This window comes from Schistocerca nitens, chromosome 6 (genome assembly GCF_023898315.1).
Source record: "Schistocerca nitens isolate TAMUIC-IGC-003100 chromosome 6, iqSchNite1.1, whole genome shotgun sequence".
Classification (NCBI taxonomy): Eukaryota; Metazoa; Arthropoda; class Insecta; order Orthoptera; family Acrididae; genus Schistocerca; species Schistocerca nitens.
In genome coordinates this window covers 588,805,046-588,826,851 of record NC_064619.1, presented here as the reverse complement: position 1 = coordinate 588,826,851, position 21,806 = coordinate 588,805,046, and the positions used below count along the sequence as shown (strand labels likewise).

The 21,806-nt window shown below is 43.6% G+C and overlaps 1 protein-coding gene across 1 annotated transcript; it reads right to left on the bottom strand.

Moving 5' to 3' along the window:
* Nucleotides 1-378: 378 nt before the first annotated feature.
* On the bottom strand, nt 379-19,441 carry LOC126262638 (probable cytochrome P450 6a14). Its single transcript, XM_049959399.1, has 8 exons — nt 19,376-19,441; nt 15,782-16,047; nt 13,622-13,860; nt 11,193-11,455; nt 8,209-8,378; nt 6,897-7,115; nt 4,648-4,917; nt 379-756 (listed from the first exon to the last, which is right to left on the bottom strand). The coding sequence occupies exons 2-8, from the start codon at nt 15,999-16,001 to the stop codon at nt 584-586; spliced, it is 1,554 nt and encodes a 517-aa protein (XP_049815356.1). The 5' UTR covers nt 16,002-16,047; nt 19,376-19,441; the 3' UTR covers nt 379-583.
* Nucleotides 19,442-21,806: the final 2,365 nt, after the last annotated feature.

The following is a 21,806-nucleotide window of genomic DNA, read 5'->3' as shown; positions in this document are numbered from 1 at the left end:
TTCGTGTTATATATCCTTGCGATGTTTGTTGCCAAACTCTGGCGTGGCTACTTTCGTCAAGTCTGGGAAGTAAAACGGGCTTCTTTTGAGTTTAAGTAATCGAAATTCACGGTCAAAATTACACAAAGTAGATCTCTGAGGACTGAGATATTTTCACTTGGGAGTTTTTCTCAAGAGTTAATAAAATTTGCGGACAAATAAAATCCAGAAATTCTTGTAAATAAAAGAATGCATTTCCAGAAGTCACATGGGCCGCATGTAAATGGTGATGAATTTTTCAGTGACTTCTGGATCCATCTGCGTTTGAAGCTCCGAGAAAAGTGCAGTGGATGGAAACAGGAAACTTATGAAGATATGCCTCGTATTAATCACATTTAATGATACATTATGTACATATTCGAAACGATGTAAAAAAATGCAAACACAGTAGACGATCAACTACATATAAGACATATTATATACAAACGTACAGATATTCATACAGATCCTTTCTGGAGAACGTCTACATAAATAATCAACGTCACACTCAGAGATAACACAGACACGCAGGAGTAATGAGAGCTTTGTTCTCGCACTGAGCACCTTAGGCACCCTTCCGACTGGTGATTTTCAGGTGGACGCCGTTCTTGGTGGCGAGGATGGAAGCCAAGGGGTCCAGCGGAAGAGGGATGTCTGTCTCACTGCAGACGTCCACCTTGTAGTGCGACAGCAGGTGCACCAGGCCCAGCTTCGACTGCAGCAGCCCCAGGCGCATACCTGCAGCAACATCAACGTGTTCTCAACTCCGTATACAGCGATTCATTAATTACGTTAAAAATGGCAGTCAAAAAGTTTCTGTCATTATCCTTCTTATCCGGCCACCTATAATACGGGAGGGCGGGGAGCCTAATATTTCTACCTAAACTCACTTCATGAGCCACAGGGAAGTGGGTGGTTGGCTTGACATGTGGTGATCTTGATGTATGAAATTTCTAACACATTTGGGTGAGATGGGGCCACAGTGACCTACGCCCTTGTTATTATAACATGTACGTACTTCAGAAAGGCAGTGAATGTTATCTCGGTACACACACCTGCCTGGATGTGGTCTTTAGGCGCTTTCCTTCATCGATCTTGTAAGACACCAAACTGATCCGTACGTAATATCCGCTTCAGAGTAACAACAGGTAAACTACTTTAACAAACTTAATAGGCAGATAGAGAGCACAATGGACAGAACCGTTACATTATATCTCCCGCCCCCCTCGGGGGAGGCTCGAGTCCAGAAAAAAGAAATGCAGATGCAATGGTGTAATAGAAATTAACGAAGGTTTCTGCTGCAGTAAGGACACATTTTTGTCTCTTTTTCGTGTGTAGCTCGTTTGCACTACAGTTTACTAGAGCAGACATATTTTCTGCTGCCTATTCTCTGTATCAAAAATTAAATAAAGCTGTCCTCGATCTGAACTTTGGTGAGTGGGTCATAACGTTCTTCCGTGTTTAATCCTACTGAAGGTGTTGTGCTCTCCTACTACTTTGATTTTTGAAATGACTTACGCAGGAAGTTCTAGAATGACATACCGTGTAACGAAAATCCTAACCATAATGCAACTTAGCATTTATCACGTACACAAATCATTTCCAGAGCAAGAAATGTTGATATTCACATTTGAGATTAACATGTTGTTGGAAAATTATCCAGTTTATTCTTTAGACTAAGAGGTCACATTCTTCACCAGAGGAACTTTTGTTTTTGTTTTTTTATTTACTACACCGTAACGATAAGTATACACTGCTCAGATCCACCACTTAATCGAGATTTATCAATTAAATATGTCGTGCGTAGTGGCGCGGTGGTTAAAACATTTGATTCCTTTTCAAGAAGCACAGGATTCCCGAATTCTGCACTAGTAGACACTTAAGAGAAATGGCAAATGGAGTGCTTCAATCTCCCACTGCAGAATCTCCAGTCCTTCTGCACCCAGTCCCCACCACAATTACAGCTAAATTCTGTAGCTTTACCACAACCTCCCTCATCAGCTCTGTTCCACAGATATGTCGCCTCTACATTACTTCCGAGAAATACAGTGTATGCAACTAGTTATATAGATCACGTACTGGAGAACAACAGCATTTCCAACGTCAACATCTCTAGCAGCACAACAACGCTAGCTCAATAACCACTGCAGTCATTCATCGTTACATCAAGACTGCCTGCTTAGCAAAATCTCCATTTTTTCTTATTTTGATATTCCTATTTCCAGCTTTGTTGTGTCAAAAATCAGAATGGTTCGAGAGAAGCCATGCTGTTGCTGACAGCCTCCTCCAATAGAGGAATGACAAACATCAAAGAAAAAAGCAAGTTCGCTGGTGGGATCTGTGAGTCTTCAGAGAGCAATCTAGTGAAGGACGGATAAAAAATATATAAGAAGAAAAACTTCCTATCGATACGAGATCATTACAAATAGAACTGGTCTTCAGGCTATAGATGGACAGGCAATTGATAATGTCTTTTTCAATACCATCTTCCTGTCACGCACCATAAATGATGTACGTAAATCATAATCTGGACGCCTGGACAGAGATTTCTTGTCTTCCCAGACACAGATCCAATGTCTCAGTCATTGTAATACTTCTTTCTCTTATTACATCGTTCCAAATTAACATGCTAATGGCGAAAGTGGCTGTTGGTAGGCGGCAGTGGCTATTGCTAAGCCAGTAATACATTTTCTCGGTCGATCGTGATATAATTACGTTGAATAGTGAGATTACATGAGAAGAACATCGCCTGGGTAGCATCGGGGGTCACTTCATGAGGTTCTTCCTCACCCTCATAAAAGGAATATATCCAACAGAAGCGTGCGTGCTGTAGTAAAAGTGACAATTCAGTGTGGAAATTTTAAACCGAAACTAGAAGGTCAAAATCAGTTTAGTATGGTGGAATGAATCTATAATTCTGAATCCACTGAATCAACATACTACTTTTCCTCATGCTTCACATAAAACTATTTTTTCGTTTACTTTCCTCGCCACAGGAATTTAAGTGTAGGGTGTTGAAAATCACAAGATAACAGATTTATCTACTTTATATAGGGAGTTGCGTGGTGCTGTGATTCAAGGACTGTACTCTCATTCTGAAGGAGTATGGCTCACAAACTCTGAACCCAGCAGGCAGTTAAGAAGCTGGGTTGATATGCACCATCGCACCCTAGCACCTCCAATCCTATTACAAACAATTCCCACCTTAAGCATAGTCATAGCTTACAATTCTACCCCAATCCTCAAAATGATCCTCTGACAATTACTTTTCCCAAGAAACGTCCCTGTTCCATCTCTCTTCCCTATGTAGATCATTTTATTCCACACAATTGGTTACCCAGAGTTCGTCTTCAAGCCCTAGACAGATCACCACCACCCTAGCACCATCAACTCCACCGTCATTATAATCATTCATCGTCACATCAGGATATCTGTGTAATTAATGCAAACTTTTAATGTTTGTGTTTTCAAGTCATTTTATTAAAATAAGTCTAGTTGAAAGAATAGTCACCTTGTTGATGCCATACCTTGGCAAAATGGGAATGAAAAACAGTAAAAGTAAATAGACTTAGTGGACACACCAATGTGTCTTTGGAGAACAATCACATGGGAACATGTGTAAATAATCAACAAAAGAATATGAAGAGATGCTTCAGTTTAACTAGTCATCCACACTGAAGTCATTAGAGACAGAGCTGATGCTCGAATTAGATGTGGAGGGCATGATGTAAGATGTGACCTAGAGAAAGGAACCACTTCAATGAAGTTATGGAGACCAAAGTCAGGATGGGTAGACAAGAGATGGGGATTTAAACTCTTGCCTTCCTGCATACATATCCAATGTCCAAAGCACTGTGCTGCTTCGCTACGTATCTGGGATTAAACGTGCTCCTCAGGTCAAATTGAATTATTTTTTGAACGTAGCAGTGGCAGAAGCACATGCGCGTTCACGAATAAGTGGGTTTGTTGGCCAATCGTGGGATAATTACGTTGAGTAGTAGTGGGATTATGAGTTTAGCACATCATCTTGCCTCCATGGAAAGTAGCAATCGATAGTTCGATTTGAACTACTCTGATTAAACGAAAATTTTCAACAGCAATGGGATTCGGCAGTATAAGTGAGAGTTCCATGTCGAAATTGTACTCATAACCTAGCTGATCAAAATCGATTAAACATGTTAATATGAACCTGGAATTGTTAGCACACTTAAGCAACATAAGAAGTAAACTAAATTATGTCTGAATAGTCCTCGGAAGGCCCAACGATACCGATCGACCGCCGTGTCATCCTCAAGGGATAGGCGTCACTGGATGCAGATATGGAGGGGTGGTCAGCACACCACTCTCCCAGCCCTTGTCAGTTTTCGTGGGCGGAGCCGCTACTCCCCAATCATGTAACTCCTCAGTTGGCCTCACAAACACTGAGTGCACCCCACTTGCCAACAGCGCTCGACTGACCTGGACGGTCGCCCATGCGAGTGTTAGCCAAACCCGACAGTGCTTAACTTCGGTGATCTGACAGAAATCAGTTCTACCACTGGGGCAAAGTAGTTGGCACCAAACACACACAATAACCTCAATTTCCTTGACAAGAAAAGATAGTGAAATCACGGAAGTTGCATAACTGACCTATGCAGAAGCGCGGACCCTCGCCGAACGGCATGTAGACGAAGGGGTGCAGCGACGCCTTGGCCTCGTCGGTCCAGCGGTCCGGGTCGAAGCGGTGGGGCTCCGGGAAGTAGGTGGGGTCGTAGTGCAGGCTGAAGGCGGGCACCATCACCACAACGCCCGGCTCGAGCAGCGCGCCCTTCTCGGCCTCGCCGTCGGCGCCGGGCAGGCGGTACGGCCGCTGCACCTGCCGCGTCAGCGTCGGCACCGGCGGGTACTTGCGCAGCGTCTCTGCAACGGCGCCGAACGTCCCGTCACCACACGCAGTGTGGGCCGCCAGGTGTAGGGAGGGTCAGAGGAAACGACACAAGTGGGGAACCAAGGATAGGTAACTGGATTCAGAGTTATTACACATTACTGGGGTAACAGCTATCTTAGACAGGGTTGGGTTGTTTTGGGTGAAGAGACCAAACAGTGAGGTCATCTGTCTCATCGGATTATGGGAATGATGGGGAAGGAAGTCGGCCGTGCCCTTTCAAAGGTACCATCCCGGCATTTGCCTGGAGCCATTTAGGGAAATCACGGAAAACCTAAATCAGGATGGCCGGACGCAGGATTGAACCGTCGTCCTCCCGAGTGCGAGTCCAGTTTGCTAACCACTGCGCCATCTCGCTCGGTGTCTTAGAGACATACACCAACTGCTAACCAGTAAAACGGATTATATCGCTACACCTCATCAATGACTGCGCGCAGTTTTGCTCTTGTGTGTGGTATGGATAAGAAAACTGGCAATGCATACATCTGTCAAGTTGGAGGCAACGAATGGAGAGTTGCTATGAAGTAACTGAAGATAACATTTTAACATGAAGACGTCTATATATTCAAAAAATATGAATTACATCAACGACTTTTGCTTCATCTGTTCCATTTGCTGAGTATTTTAAAAGAAAGTGCTCAGGTATGTTTTGCACCACCTACATATCAGCGAACATATGTGGACTGGTTCTCAATGCTTGCAGAGGATGAAAAGTAACTGTTATGAAAGTAAAAATAAAAAAATAAAATAAAGACAAAGCAAACACCAAACTAGCCTGTTTGGAATTGTACATTTTTGTACACCTGTGAAATATAAATCTGCTCTTGGGCAATATTCAATACCGCGGTCTCCCATCCCATCCATTCCAACACGTTGGGTCATTGTTGAAGTACAGTCTTCAACTCTTTGAGGGTGGCACTTCTATGATATATTGGTTGAGGCGAAATTCATTGACTACACACTGCAATTATCAACGGTTGCCAAGAATGCACAATGGGTTTCGTATCATTCTATTCACCTGAATCTTGCCCTCTGAAAGAAACTGGTTTTGAGATGGGGTTTATGGGGTTTATGGGTTAATGCATTATCTTCTTGAAAGAGGGACCCAGCGCTGAAATATTAACTGTACAGCTGGAAAAGAGATTGGAGAAGCCTGTCCCAACACTGTACAGTCCTCATAATATCCTTAATAGCCACGAGAAGCGTCTGAAGTATGTACATTGTACCATCCCATAAAACGACTGACTCACACACCTGATGATCTCGTAAGACTGCATGCCTGAGACATACATTGGTACCTGAACACCTGCTCCTTCTTTTACAGGAATCAACACTCGTCAGGCAGACTTAATTTGAAGGTAGCGTTTGCCAGTTCATATAGTTCACCACTGGCGATCACCACGACGCAGATCTTCAACATTTAGCGTTCCTCAGTAGCGGATGGATATTCGAATTACGTCGCTGTGGGGATCGGCAATTTGGCGGGGAACTTCCCGACCTGACATACCTTACTGCTGTGAAGCTGCACTTCGAACACTATGTTTTAAAAGATCCTTCAAGGGACGTTGACAGACTCAACACTGTATGCAAGCCGCTGGTCTCATTCACGATTGGAGACGCAGCACTCTCTACTGAACTGCTCTGAAAATGAAGGTTTATCGAGACCGCACCGGCTTGAGAAGTCTTTCCAATTCGTAGAAGAAGTTCTAATGTGTAGTGTTATAGAGTTACGAATAAAAAATCTAGCCTATGATTCACGAGAAAGGAAGTCATGTAAGTTGCAAGTATGGTGCCACATTTTCACTGATAAAAGTTCAAACAAAAATCACATTCAGCATTGCACTTATCATTCATGCAACATCAAATGACTAAAATTTAATGAATACACACACACTTTCGTATGAATCTAAAAAAATCTCGAATGCACTTGAAACTGTAAGAGTGGACGTGTTACCTGACAGCACTCTGTCGAGGTACTTCATTTTCGCGAGAGATTCGTACGAGATCTCGCCGCTCTCTGCCAGCACGGAGTCAATTTCCTTCAGCACCCGCTGCTGGATGTCCGGGTTGACTGCCAGCTCGTAAGCAGCGAAGCTCATCGTGGTCGACGACGTCTCGAAGCCGGCGATGTAGAACAGGAAGGCCTGTGCCGACACTTCGTTCTCCGACAGTTCTGCGAAGCAAAGAAATTGGCATTTGTCAATACGGACAATTCAGATTCTCTCTTCACTAGATAGGACATTATCTCGTATTCCACGGATAGTTTCCAGTGAATATATGTGGCATGTAGGGTTCGACAGTGAAACATTTGCCAAGTCTAAGTACTGATACTGGTACATATGCCCTCCATGCCGTACGCTTGTCCCGTCTGGACGAGGTTACTTTGGGTCGGTCACATAGAATTTCAGATTTATCGAAGAATCACCCAATGCCACTTTTTTTCACATGAGCTTCATTCATCAATTTTATCCAGGTAAAATAAAACTAATAAATAAGTAAGAATAAAAAATAAGACAAATTTCCTCTACCGTCTGTACGAAATTCTGCGTCTGATGTGTGGATTCACTGTCCCACGGTTAACAAGACGCAATACTACATATACAATATGAGGTTTTCGCCTCGTTCCTTTTTGTTCAAGGGAAAACTCTCTAAATATATCAGCTGTTGAAGCCAACACAAATGCACATAGTGATTTTTGTGGAAAAGAGTAGGTCAGACTTTTATTTAACGTGGGTATTCCTAAATTTGTTTTAATAATTAAAGAAAACCGCCTCAGGTTTATTATTCTACACTTATTGTGTTACGAGCGGTTTCGTTCCTCGGACATCTTCAGGTCACATGAAACTGTCTGTAAGCCTAACAGCACACTCCAGTCGACCTGAACATTCAGTAAGACAGTGCATCATCCCATCTCTCCCGACTTCTGAGAGGGTGCTTTGTGGGCCGTTCCACGTACACGACGGTGTCTCCCGGGCCACCAGACACCATTTCTGTTGATTAAATCTGGATATTATCGACGGAAATATGCGAACTTTAGTCCAAGCTCTAAGCAGTCTGCTTGTGATGTGGGATTGGGCGATAATGGACCACGTTGTATCTCTCCAATACTTTCTCGTCTCGTTGATCCATAAGACGGTGCGTTGCCTCCGTCATATGGCGAAATGGTGTGCTACATGCTATGAGTACATATGCACTTACTGTAGTATTAGGGTATCAGCAGACACATTTATTCGTCAATTAATATAACCAAACAAGTCGGTACTTACTCCAGTCAGTGCCTCCTTGCTTCTCGCCTTCGACGAAACCCTTAGTGTGAAGCTGGATGAACAGGTCCATGAAATCGCTCCTTCTGATGGCGTTTTCTAAGCGTTCGTGGAGTGTCTCCTTCACCATGTCGTCGAAAAACTGAAGTGCATTGTTCCTGGGAGCTATGGAACTGAAACGTAAAAAGGAAAATTGAGGAATGCGTCACAAAGAAAGATTCTTGTATGGGTAACCTAGGACTGTGCGTGTTACAAAATTTGAATCGAAAAAGTCGGGAAACGGCCTAAAGCTGGCAACAGCAAGATCATTTCTATTACTTATTTTAGTCAGACATTTACTCCAGTTTTATTTTTCATAGTTCTGTTTCTTTGTTTGCAGTTGTGTAAGGAAATGTTTGCAATAAAACCGTGCTAGTGGGCTTCACGAGTCTCAAATTAAAAACGAGAATAGTGGAACAGAACACTTGTCTACAACAATGACCAGATAAATCAATGCGGGCATTCACACAAATAAAATCAATCTGCAGAAATTATCTGGCTTGATCTGGCCTCTAAACTAATAAGAATATACAATTTATCGTAAAGTCTTTCCTAACATTTGGCAACCCAGTAGTCGTGTATAAAAACACTCCCCTCAGAATGTACATCCTTCGTACGCATTGAATTTGGACAGTATTCAATATATAATGCTCGAAACAATCACATTAAAATTTATTGCAGTTAAAACTGACTATAATTAGTTTTCTTAGACTGGAGTTGACGTCGGTTGTATTTACATTGTGAGAATATTTGGAGAATGTGCTGGATATGTATCGTATAGTCGCAGTAGTGAATCAGGATAATAAATGAGGGGAGGAAACGAGATGGTTCGTATCGAGCTCGCGGATCGTAAAAAAATACGGATAGATGCGTCGAAAGAGGGGCAAGAGACATAGGAAGGTCTCGTACATGTTATGCGATAGAAAGGGCAAACAGATGCGAATTCCGAGAAGCAGTACAATGCGTCATAGAATTTGAAGGTAATGGTGTAATACTGGGTAGAGATAATCAGTGTGAAGTTTATATAGAGCAATATGTGTGACTTGAGGGCTTTAAAAATATGGACGAACTTCGGATAAAGCAGTCCCCACAATCAAGTGCCAATAATTTTGGGGACCTTTAGCTGCAAGCATCGTATTTCATGTTAGGAGGTAATAGATATATATTATTTTGTACTCTGAGGTTGGTGCTAGAACTTTTTGAAAACAGCGCTCACTCCACAGGAGAATGAAAGATTTCTGAAAACAGTTTCTACGGCAGGGCTTCACAACATACGTGCTCGCGGAGCAAGCTGTGAGCAGCAAGGCGCGAGCACGGAGCAGCGCGAGCACGCTACCCCCACTACCGGACCAGAGCGGAGAGTGGGGAAAGTCACGTGGGGCACACAACAGCTGCCGCCAGTCAATGTAAATCCGCGGCCATCTGCAGGGATATCACTCACGAATTATTACTGCGACAAATGAAACAAATAAAGGAGAATGTACACATGCCACATAACTTTATTAGCTTAGTGTATGCCTCTACATTCGCATTAATTTGTGAACTGTTACACAATAAAAGGTGTCACTGAAGTGTGGGATTCTCGGTAATCTAGTACTTTTTGCCCTTTACAATTGCGTCTATGTTCGGAGTAATCGTTCTTGCGCATTTTATGCGCAGCGTGCAGTTTAAATTTCCATCAGACAATGCGATTCTCAGGCGCGTCTTGTTACATTTCACTGTAGAGAACAGTTGTTCACAAACATACGTGGAACCGAACATTGATATTATTGTAGCCGCCAGTTTGTGCAAACGAGGAAATCTATCCTGAGGGAAGTGTCTGTAGGATTCCAAAATGTTTTTCTTGTCCTGAAATTTGTCTCTGTATTCTCTGTCACACTGCAGGTCAATAATTTCTTGCTGCAGCTCAGGACGAATCTCTTAAATATTCGCTGAATATGGAGAGAACAGATCAAAATCACTGTCTAATGCTGTCAGATCTTGAAAGCGCTGATCAACTAAACTATGTGAATAACATTCACAGTCTTTGTGAACATCTTGCATGGATGATAATTTAGGAAAATGAGCTAGGTTTCCTGTTTCCAGCTGACTCACCCAAAGTGTCAATTTCATTTTAAAAGCTCGTATTCGATCTATGAAATGAGTAATTAGCAGATCTTTACCTTGTAGTAAAATGTTCAAAGCATTCAGATGGCTAGTTAAATCTGCTAATAACGCGAGATCACATTCAAACGTGCGCGAGCATTTCCCCTCCCTCCCCTACCTCCCTACTCCGCGACCTTGCAGCTGCTCGCGTGCAAGTGCCTGAGCAGACGCGAGTACTCGCGCTCAAAACCGGCCAGTTGTTAAGCCCTGCTCTACGGTGTGGAAAAGTCATTGCTCAGTGATGTCGTTTCTTCTGGGACGGTTAGTCCACCAAGGAATGCAGCACAGCCTAGTTGTATATGGAACCAGGAACGCTGGAGGGAGATACTGTCAGAATTGAAGCTATAGAGGGGGTCGTGAGTTGTATCTGAATTCTAACCCCTGCAAGAATATTGTCTACGAAGGCAACAGTCTGAGTAGTAGGACTTTTCAGTCAGGCACACAGTTTTAATGTCAGTAAGTTTCAGGAGAGCTTTAAACTATCTGGTAGACTCGATGAAGACGAAAGAGTAACATGGTACGATCTACAGGTATTACCTAGGTGCTAGATGAGTTTGGTATCACACCTACACCTGACTGTTCCAAACTGCGGACAAGAATAATGTACAGACGAACAACACAGCATTCAAGAGGTGTTGAGCAAAGAATAGATTTGAAGGCACTAGAAAGAAAATGCTGATATGCTGTTAGTCAACAGTAAAGGAATATTTAAGAAAATCTGAACACTTTCATAGTGCTTTGAAGTCCAGATGCCATTTTAAATTTTGGTACAGTTTCCACAGTAAAAGAAGTCAGTTACTCACTCGAGGTACCGCTTGAGCGGAGGCGTAAAGATCTCGGTGGCGATCTCCTTGAAGGGCCTGGCCCGTGGCTGGAAGAGGATGCGGCCCCACATCCTGAAGTCGCAGTCCGGGTTCCTCTGGCAGTTGAGCTTGACGCCGAAGGCGAGCGTGGCGATCACCTCCGTGGTGTAGAGGGCGAACACCTCTCGGAACTGCAGCACCTTGCCCTCCCGCGCGGCGTCCGCCAGCACCTCCACCATCTCGCTGCCGCACTCGTTCAGCGTCTGCGCAGGGAACGCAGCTTCGGCTGAGTCCTCCAGGTCAGACTCGACTCGTCACGCAGTCCCTATTTCATCTTGTTAATAACCACAAACCAGCTATCGATCTGTCCCTTGACTTCTAAAACCCCTTGACTGTGTATGGCATCCTGATCTCATTCTCAGACTCTAAACCCAATCAGTTACATTTAACTACGTCAACTTGTTACACCTGCCTCGCACAATAATCCACCACATGTAACCATTAACAGCCCCCAATGAATTACATCTGTGCCCAAGGATTCGTTTACCTAGATTTCTATATATCCTTGGCACAACTGAAATGGTTAAATCACCACAGATGTGTGCCAATGACACCACTTTTATAACCCTCTGAACATCACAACAATCCCACCAACACTGGATGAAGCAACTAACGTATTCGTGAAACACACTAGCACTTAAGATGAGCTCTACTAAAATCCAATAACCTACAGGAGAGAGCACACCATGACGTCCACCCCTACATTTACATCAACACGTACAGCTAACTAACACGATAAAATATCTCGGTAAACTTTCTTAAATTATCACTCGACGACCTTCCCCCACCATACGAGCAATATTAATCTCAATGTAAACTAGAACTACTAATCATCCAAACGTGGGAATTGCATCCCTTCACCATCCTCCACACCTACAAAGCCTTCAAATGACCTACCCTCCTCTATAGAGCCGCCTAGGTTTCTAATCCACCAAAACACCCCACTTCCAACGCCAGATGCACTCCATCTTACTTTCAGCTCTTACTTATCCTCCTCTACAGTAATCGTGTATCAACTCATCAAATTACCTTCCATCCTCATACATACTGATCGCCTGTGCTTACATTTTGTGCATCCAAGAAGACAATCCCATGAATCGCATTACGCTAACCCTCACCTCCTAATTGTCAATACTGGTATAATTTTGCACCCCTATGTCCATCCACACATTGCACCGATGATTAATGTGAGTCTCTTTCTTCTTACCTATACTCAAACTCCTCTGTCTCACCACAACTTGTGTCTCATTGCACGTAAATCAACATTTCTTTCACAATGGTCCAGTGGCACAACACTCCTTATGCCCCCATGGAGCCAGTCAACTTAAGCTCGCCTAATTTATTCTTTCCATTGGAATTCCTCTCAAGTCAGCGAAGTGCAATACTTCCTTAAGTAACTTCATCATCTCAGAAACACAGCTTTTGAAGCCTGCAGTACTCCCTTTAATAACTTCATCATTTTAGAAGCACAGATTTTGAAGTCTACAGTGACTATTGTAGTTTTAATAGGGACAATGTAAAACGCTAGTTTAATATTCTTAGAACAATAGAAACATTCCATTTTCTTTTTATATTTATTTCAAAACACGTATTTCAAAATTTTGTTGGTTGAAGGGGGTAATAGTAGCACACTGCCAGTCACGCTCACCCGTGAGGGACGAGGGAGTAAAATAACAATAAAAGCAAAATGGCCACAATTTTAATCAGTGTCAATGGGACCTTAACTACCGAATTTCCATGATATGGAGTAAGAGTCGGATGTTAATGACACAGAAGTTCCTTGTTTGGCTGCCTAATCCTTCTTGGGTGCCAAAAAAAAAATTGTTCAAATGACTCTGAGCACTATGGGACTTAACTTCTGAGGTCATCAGTCCCCTATAACTCAGAACTACTTAAACCTAATTAACCTAAGGACATCACGCACATCCATTCCCGAGGCAGGATTCGAACCTGCGACCGTAGCAGTCGCGCGGTTCCAGACTGTAGCGCCTAGAACCGCTCAGCCACACAGGCCGGCTTTGGGTGCCCAAATTTGAAAATTGCTACCCTCAGTCACTTCATTGTTTTATTAAGTATCTAAAACAATTGTTATCAACATTTGATAAATTACTCGTCCTCGTTCACCAGAGTGATAGTGTCTCTATAGATAGCAAGTACTAATAGAGAGTGCGTTATATCTTATTTTTAAAGCTCGCGGTTTCGTACGTGACATTTTCACCTGTATCTATGTCCTCTCACAGGTAATAAAAGTCATAGTAGTTCAGAATGGGACAAATACCCGATAATCTTACTATCATCCCACGTAGAAGCAAGAAAATGCGTGAGAGGGCTCGTTAAAATTTTCTGTAGTCATTGCAGCATTCGCTCACCTGGAACGTGTGCTTCAGCTTGCCACTGGTAAACAGTGGGCTGAGTTTGTTGCGCAGACGGCGCCATCGATCGCCCTTCATGAAGAACAGCTGACCCTCCAATATTGGGTCATCTAGAGGGACAGGTTCTCGGTCGGTGAAGAAGTCAAAGTCCTTGACCAATATCTGACGAATGAGATTTGGGTCGATGACCAGCAAGCGGGGCTCAAGTCCACGGTAATAGCCCACGTAGCGCTTATCTGAAAAAAAAAAATCCAATTACTCACTGTTAAAAGTCCTCGATAGAATTTACTCTGAGCATTCCAACTGCTATATGACCTGTGTCTTTTAAAATGTACCGACCAATTGTCTCAAGGACGAAATGGTTGTCACGGTTCATTAAATGGAATGAAAATAGAGTCATTTTACACTTAATGTTTACACAATCACATACAAGTTCCGTACTGTTCACTGGTATCGCATACCGTTGACCATCACTGGAGCAACATCAGGATATCAGAATGGTTCCCATGTGATGCTTATGGCGTCAGTTAAGGCCTATGTCAAAACTGAGAACTGTCTATGAATCAAATTGTCGTTCGTACGGTTTCAAATGTTACTGAAGGCCAGTTTACTTTACGATTCAGTGGATAAAAATAAAATTCACGGACCATCTCATACTGTTGCTTCTGTTCGTATGCAAATCGTGTTAATAAAGTACACATTGTATTGTCAAATGTAAACCGGGGACCTAGAAACGACGGAGAGGCTCCGTCCCCGCCGCAGCCGCAGTGGTCCGCAACCCAACGACGACTGCCGCAGTCCACTTCACCCCTCCGCCGCCCCACACCGAACCCAGGGTTATTTTGCGGTTCGGTACCCGGTGGACCCCACAGGGAACTCTCACACCAGACGAGTGTAACCCCTATGTTTGCGTGGTAGAGTAATGGTGGTGTACGTGGAGAACTGGTTTGCGCAGCAATCACCGACATAGTGTAATTGAGGCTGAATAAGGGGAACCAGCCCGCATTCGCCGAGGCAGATGGAAAACCGCCTAAAAACCATCCACAGACTGGCCAGTTCACCGGACCTCGACACAAATCCGCCGGGTGGATTCGTGCCGGGGACCAGGCGCTCCTTCCCGCCCGGAAGGCCGTGCGTTAGACCGCACGGCCAACCGGGAGGGCTAAGTACACATTACTCTCATTAGATTCTTTTGTGTGATGAAGAATGGTTTGAATATCACTGTCTTTTACGACGCAAGGTACTACTGGAGATGGTATGGTCTTACAAGTTACTTCCTTGGGCAGTTGTAGGGTGGCTTAATAGTTTTATGCCGATTGCAAATCACATTGCTACTTAATATTTCGCATACATACAAATCATGCCAAAGGTCAGAAAAACAGTAACCGACAGACAAAATTCTATGAACGACTGAGGTTTGAACCCCAAAGGCAAATACAAAATATGTAAACTTACTGATTTCATTGTCTAGACTCTAGAGCAGGGGTTCCCAACAAAATTTTCTCGAGGACCTCTCATCGAGCATGATTGGTACCTTGTCATATCACAGTATCAAGTACCTAAAAAAGCCAAATAAAGAGTCTTTTTATACGTTTTCTATTTTTGGTACTTAGAAAAAACATTGTCATATTCATTATGGAAAATATATTGAGCTTAAAACTGCTCATGCAGGAAGCGGCCAAAAAAAAAAAAAAATCTGTTATCATACGAAATATATTTAATATATTTTTTATTGTAATAGCATCTTGCAGACCCCTCTGGCATAGCTCACGGACCCCTGGGGGTCCGCGGACAACCTGTTGGGAACCACTGCTGTAGAGAGTTGGCAATTGATCTTTTCATAAAAACGTAGCTCATTTAAATGTGATGCTGCAGTCGATAGCTTCTCGCAGATACGATGATTTCTTCTCTGCAGTGCGTCTGCAGCTTGTGGTGTAGTGGCTCTCGTTGCTGCCTCGGGATCACGGGGTCCCGGGTTCGATTCCCTCCCGGTTTGGGGATTTTTCTTTGCCCGGGGAGAGGGTGTTTGTGTTGTCCTCATCATTCTTGACAGTGGCTAGATTGGATTGCGTAAATATTGGGACTTTGTACGGGCGCTGATTGCCGCGCAGTTGAGCGCCCCACACACCAAACATCATCATCATCATGTGTACATACCTCTGAACTGACGATAGAGTTCGTCAAGGTCCTCTGACAGCATTTGTTTCTGCAAGATGGACTTGTAACAGTTTCCAAACGGCGTCCAGGGTCGCGACTGTGGGGCGCCCTTCTCTGTCCAGTAGCTGAAGTGCCGGAAGTAGCACACCCACAGCACCAGCGCAGCGGCGATCACCACGAGGCCCAGCTCGTCCATCCACGAGTCCAGCTGCACCACCATGGTGAGGTTCTGGTGAAGGCTGCGGTTATCAGGGCAATCCTGAACTCTGCGAATGGTAAACAGATGCTACTGTAAAACCAAAGTAGATCAGCTGAACTGATGGTGTGGTCGATGAAATAAACTACTTCCATTCAGCACTAACTGACTGCTCCTTTATGCTCGTTACTGAATATGTTGTCAGTGGAGGATACACAATGAGCATATAGTGAAATGTTTCAGCCTGACTCATAATATTATGAGTCAGGTGCCAGCCTGATCTGTGAAATGGTTTTATTCATATGACTTCTGAAATTTCCCATTGTCATAATGTCTGCGTTTCATTCAAATGAATAGGCTGGAATACAGTACCGTGATACAGTTATTTGTTATGGACGTATTACCGCAAACGTAAATACGAACATAAGGAGTAACTGGCTGTAGTAAAATCGTCGTAAGAAGATCATTGCTAACGAGCAGCATTGTTGCCAGCTCTCAGCTACGAAGTGCAGGCGAAAAACGTAGTTGTTTATAGAGCTGAGGCGTTGCCGTAGTGATGTACCTGTGTATAAAAACGCGTCATGTGATTGGTTGAGGTAGGCACACTGAAGCACCAGGGTCAAGCTCACTGCACTCAGGGATTTCCTTTGCCTGACTCTTCCATAGCTTCGTGGTAGCAAATGCAACTCAGCACATCGTTGTTAACGGCGAGCAATCTTAGAACGTGAAAGCGAAACGAAGTGTGCTGCAAGGGAGTGTTATAGGTCCATTGATGCAGGTTTACAATGCGTCTCCTTTCAGTACTCACTAAATAGGCGGTTGAAGTAAAAGGAGAACACGTTGGAAGAACACAGTGTCGTATTGGGCGATCATAATGCAGGATTTTTATGTGTGGTACCTTAATATGTACACACATCCATAAGATGTACCAAGTAGCTAATGCAGCAGGTATGTTAAGATCATCTACCAAGATGACAAAAATAAAACTGGCCCGGAAAATATTTACGATAAGAGTGATGCGGGGGTGACCCTTGTTAATGATCGTCAGAAGATGCTGTAAATGGCCATCACTGACTTCTGTGCCGCCCTATGCCCGATTTATCAAACTGTGAGACATGCGTAGCAGCTCTGTCTGAAGGTTGGCAGCAATAGCATTTTCAATGTTCTGCTGTAGCTCTCTCGGTCTGTGAGGGGTACACTTGACCGTTCACTTTGGCCCACGGGTAAAAATATCACAGGGAAACCGATCAGACGACCGAGGTTGCCAGGTTGCTGATTATCCTGTCGTCACCGAACATCTCATGCTCTTGTAATAAGGCTGTGATGGCCCTGTGTGATATAGTTTCGTATTGCTGAAAATATTCATACAGTCGTTCATACTCCGCGAGCTGATCCACATATGGATTAAATAATTTCTAGACGCACTAGTTACCACTAACAATTTGTCGAAGGAATGGTATTACGATATGGACATCGGACACTGGGCACTGAACACCAACCTCGACAATATGCAACGGCTCTTGGAATTATTGATAGGAATTATCTGGTGCATTATGGTGCATGCCCAGTGAGTTCTCATAAACTGGCATGCTGAATAAAGTATCATATGAAGAAGTAAATAACTGAGGAAACAAAAGTTCTCCTGCTATTTCAATTACGAACCACCAGCGCAACTCAACACACGAAAGTTCTTGCACAGCAGTAAATTTGTAAGGATGTACATGAAGGCCCATTTTGATAACGTTTTCACACGACATTCTCGTAATTCCTACTTGCACAGATAAACGTCGTTGAGTTTTCGTCGGACTTTTTTCTATGCTTTCCTTCAGTCGAGCAGTATTTTCTGGTTATCTAACTCTAGAAAAGAGTCACGACTCTTATTCGCTGCAGAGCCCATTTCAAATCATTTTGCCAACGTTGTTTTACCTTGGGCACAATTTTGTATTTCATTCAACAGGTCACTAAATACGTCTGCTCCTCTCATTCACTCAAACGTAATGATACAGCGAAGTATTCAACACAGAGCATGAGGGAGATGAGCAGGCGCAGACATATGACAGCAACCGATCAATCCATCGCGAAATCATATTTTCTAGCACTAGCAAAAGTCAGTCCTGTGGCACTCTTTCTGAATTAGTTTCATTTTGTCTAATCTATATACGTAATTATATACAGGATGTAACAGGCAAAGTGATGATAAGTTTCCATACTCCGAGGAGCGTAGGGAACGATGCGGGAGACCCGCACCGCCGACTAGGCAAGATCGTAGGGGAGGTGGTTTGCCATTGCCTCTCTTCGTCCGTAATGGGGATGAATGATGATGATGACAATACAATAACACCCAGTCATCTCGAGACAGGAAAACTCCCTGACCCCACCGGGAATCGAACCCGGGACCCCATGCGCAGGAAGCGAGAAGGCTACCGCAAGACCACGAGCTGTGGACAACAAGCATAAGTGGAAATATTTCTACTGGTGACTGAGAAAGGTGTACTAAACAACGTTACATCTGTATTAATACATTTGCAGACTAATAATTGTAGCTATTACAAGTCGCATGTTTTCAGGTTAGTTAAAATCTCCAAATAAATGTGGCAAGAGCAAGCCATGAATGCTTATTTTCCCCTGGGCATCACGTCAGGTGTTGAAGTGTGGACGTATTGACCCAAAATGGTTACTCTATAACGATAGGCGTAATCTACTTAGTGGTTCTGTTATGGCCATCCAGGAAACATCAGTGACACGTTTGTGGGAAGACTGTTCGACAGAGAAGAAACAACCAACACATTGATGTGTGTACAAAGATCGATTCCGCAAGAGGCATAAAGTGGCACCATTTCTGATCGTACATTAGTAGTAGATGTTGAGTTCAGCTTGCTAGTTGTTGGTTAACTGGGTTCTGTGCTTCCTGTCAGTAGCAGAGATAAAGATCCATGCGAAATAATTTTATTTACATCAGCGAAAAATTACGTTGAAAACTATTGCGTCAAGTCACTCGACATAATAGCACTTAGATTTTCTGTCCATTAATGTGCCAGGCCTTTTGAATAAACGTAAAGTGAAATGGATGGTTAATGACCTAAACGCTGGTGCCACACAGAAGATTAATGACATTGAAAAAATTGTTAAGTAGAAATAAGAATGATTTTGTTTAGAATATCCGACGAGACGCAGACGCATGTGTCAAATTACACAGGTAGTCAAACACAAACATACTGCGCTGGAGAAGGAATTGTGCAAGAGTTATGGGCTCACCATCAAATGATCTCTAGCCTCCCAAACTGCTTTACTGTATCAGGAACACATACGAAGGCTCGGATTCTTTCCACCATACGCAATCCTAGTGTACGACACTTAAGACAGCGTTTGCTGCGAACTTGTGTTCGTCAGACACTTACCACGTGCAGTACTGAGATATCTTCGCGTGGTTGGCTTAGGCAGCTTGGTGTGGTGCGCCTTCTGCTCTGACTGGCGTACCGACAGAGCGTCCGTGTTTATACAAGCTCGGCGTGATCAGATAACGAGATAAACGACAGAGAGATGGTGCAAACAAACAGGAAGCCGGTAATCGAGTACGTTCACAATCTCACACTTTCCTAGCATTTATCGCCAAGTAAGGGATCCAATGTTTTACGTGATATGGCAGTTTCTTTGTACTTAACCTCATGGCCGGAAGCCCGTCATGTAGCCATACACTTCTGTTATCGTATCGTAGGGAAGTCGTATGTGTCAGCTGTCTGTAAATCGTGTGAACTGTGTTTTGTGTGGATCCTATTTTAACCATTTGTGTATCGTACAAGACATTTTAATTTTTGCTCTCCTGAATATAAGTTTGATGGCTTCAATTACAAAATAGTCACGTTTGAATTCCACAGAGCGAAATGCAGTGACGTGCGATAGAAGAATGTTGTGTGAAGAGGCGAGGCACTGCACTTTGGCACATTTAAGACCAAATAACATGTCTTGCACTTCCTTATATATCAACCCCTGCAGAAAGATGTGCGCTACAAAATGAACATATTTTTGCCCCGGTTCGGAAATATCGTAGATCCGGGGCGGGTCCTCCTCTACAGTTTTTACTTTCTGCGGTTCCCTCTGCCGGCCGAAATGGCCGTGCGGTTAAAGGCGCTGCAGTCTGGAACCGCAAGACCGCTACGGTCGCAGGTTCGAATCCTGCCTCGGGCATGGATGTTTGTGATGTCCTTAGGTTAGTTAGGTTTAACTAGTTCTAAGTTCTAGGGGACTAATGACCTCAGAAGTTGAGTCCCATAGTGCTCAGAGCCATTTGAACCATTTTTTTGCGGTTCCCTCTAGCACAGTGGAATCTATTCCCCTAAGTCTTAACAAATGTCTACCATCCTGTCCCTCCTCCTTGTCAGTGTTTCCCATAGATTCCTTTCCTCGATGATTTGGCGAAAAACCTCCTCATTCCTTACCTTATCAGTCAACCTAATGTTCAACGTTCTTCTGTAGCACCACACTTCAGATACTTTTATTCTCTTCTGTTCTGGTTTTCCCACAGTTAATGTCTCACTGCCATACAATGTTGCGCTTCAAATGTACATTCTCAGAAATTTCATCTTCAAACGAAGACCTATGTTTCATACTAGTAGACTTCTGTTGGCCAGGAATGCTCTTTTTGCCAGTGCTACTCTGCATTTTGTGATCTTCTTGCTCCGTCCATCATGGATTCTTTTTCTGCCTAGGTAGCAGAATTCCTTAACTTCATCTATTTCATGGTCACAAATTATGATGTTAAGTTCCTCACCGTTCTCATTTCTGCTACTTCTAATTACTTTCGTCTCTCTTCGATTTACTCTCAATCCAAATGCTGAACTCATTAGACTGTTCATTCCATTCAACACACCTTGTACTTCTTCTTCACTTTCACTGAGAAAGGTAATGTCATCAGCGATCTTAACATCAGTTTCAATTTCAGTCACGCTCTTGAATCTTTCTTTTACACTGAAGAGCCCAAGAAACTGGTATACCTGCCTTATATCGTGTAGGGTCCCCGTGAACACGTAGAAGTGCCGCAACACCACGTGGCATGGACTCTACTAAATGTCTGAAGTAGTGCTGGAGGGAATTGATAGTATGAATTCTGCAGGGCTGTCCATAAATCCATATGAATACGAGGGGGTGGAGATCTCTTCTGAACAGCACGTTGCAAGGAATCCCAGATATGTTCAATAATGTTCTTGTCTGGAGAGTTTGTTGGCCAGCTGAAGTGTTTAAACTAAGAAGAGTGTTCCTGGAGCCACTCTGTATCAATTCTGGACGTGTGGAGTGTCGCATTGTTCTGCTGGAATTGCCTAAGTCCGTCGGAATGCACAATTGATATGAATGGATGAAGGCAATCATACAGGATGCTTACGTACACGTTACCTATCAGAGTCTTATATAGACGTATCAGTGGTCCCATATAACTCCAATTGCACACGCACCACACCATTACAGAGCCTCCACTAGTTTGAACAGTCCCCTGCTGACATGCAGGGACCATGGATTCATGTGGTTGACTCCATACCCGTAGATGTCCATCCGCTCGATACAATTTGAAACGAGATTCATCCGACCAGGCAACTTGTTTCCAGTATTCAACAGTCCAATATCGGTGTTGACGGGCCCAAGCGAGGCGTAAAGCTTGGTGTCGTGTAGTCATCAAGGTACACAAGCGGGCCTTCGGCTCCGAAAGCCCATATCGATAATGTTTCGTTGAATGGTTCGCACGCTGACACTTGTTGAAGGCCCAGCATTGAAATCTGCAGCAATTTGCGGAAGGGTTGCACTTCTGTCACGTTGAACGATTCTCTTCAGTCGTCGTTG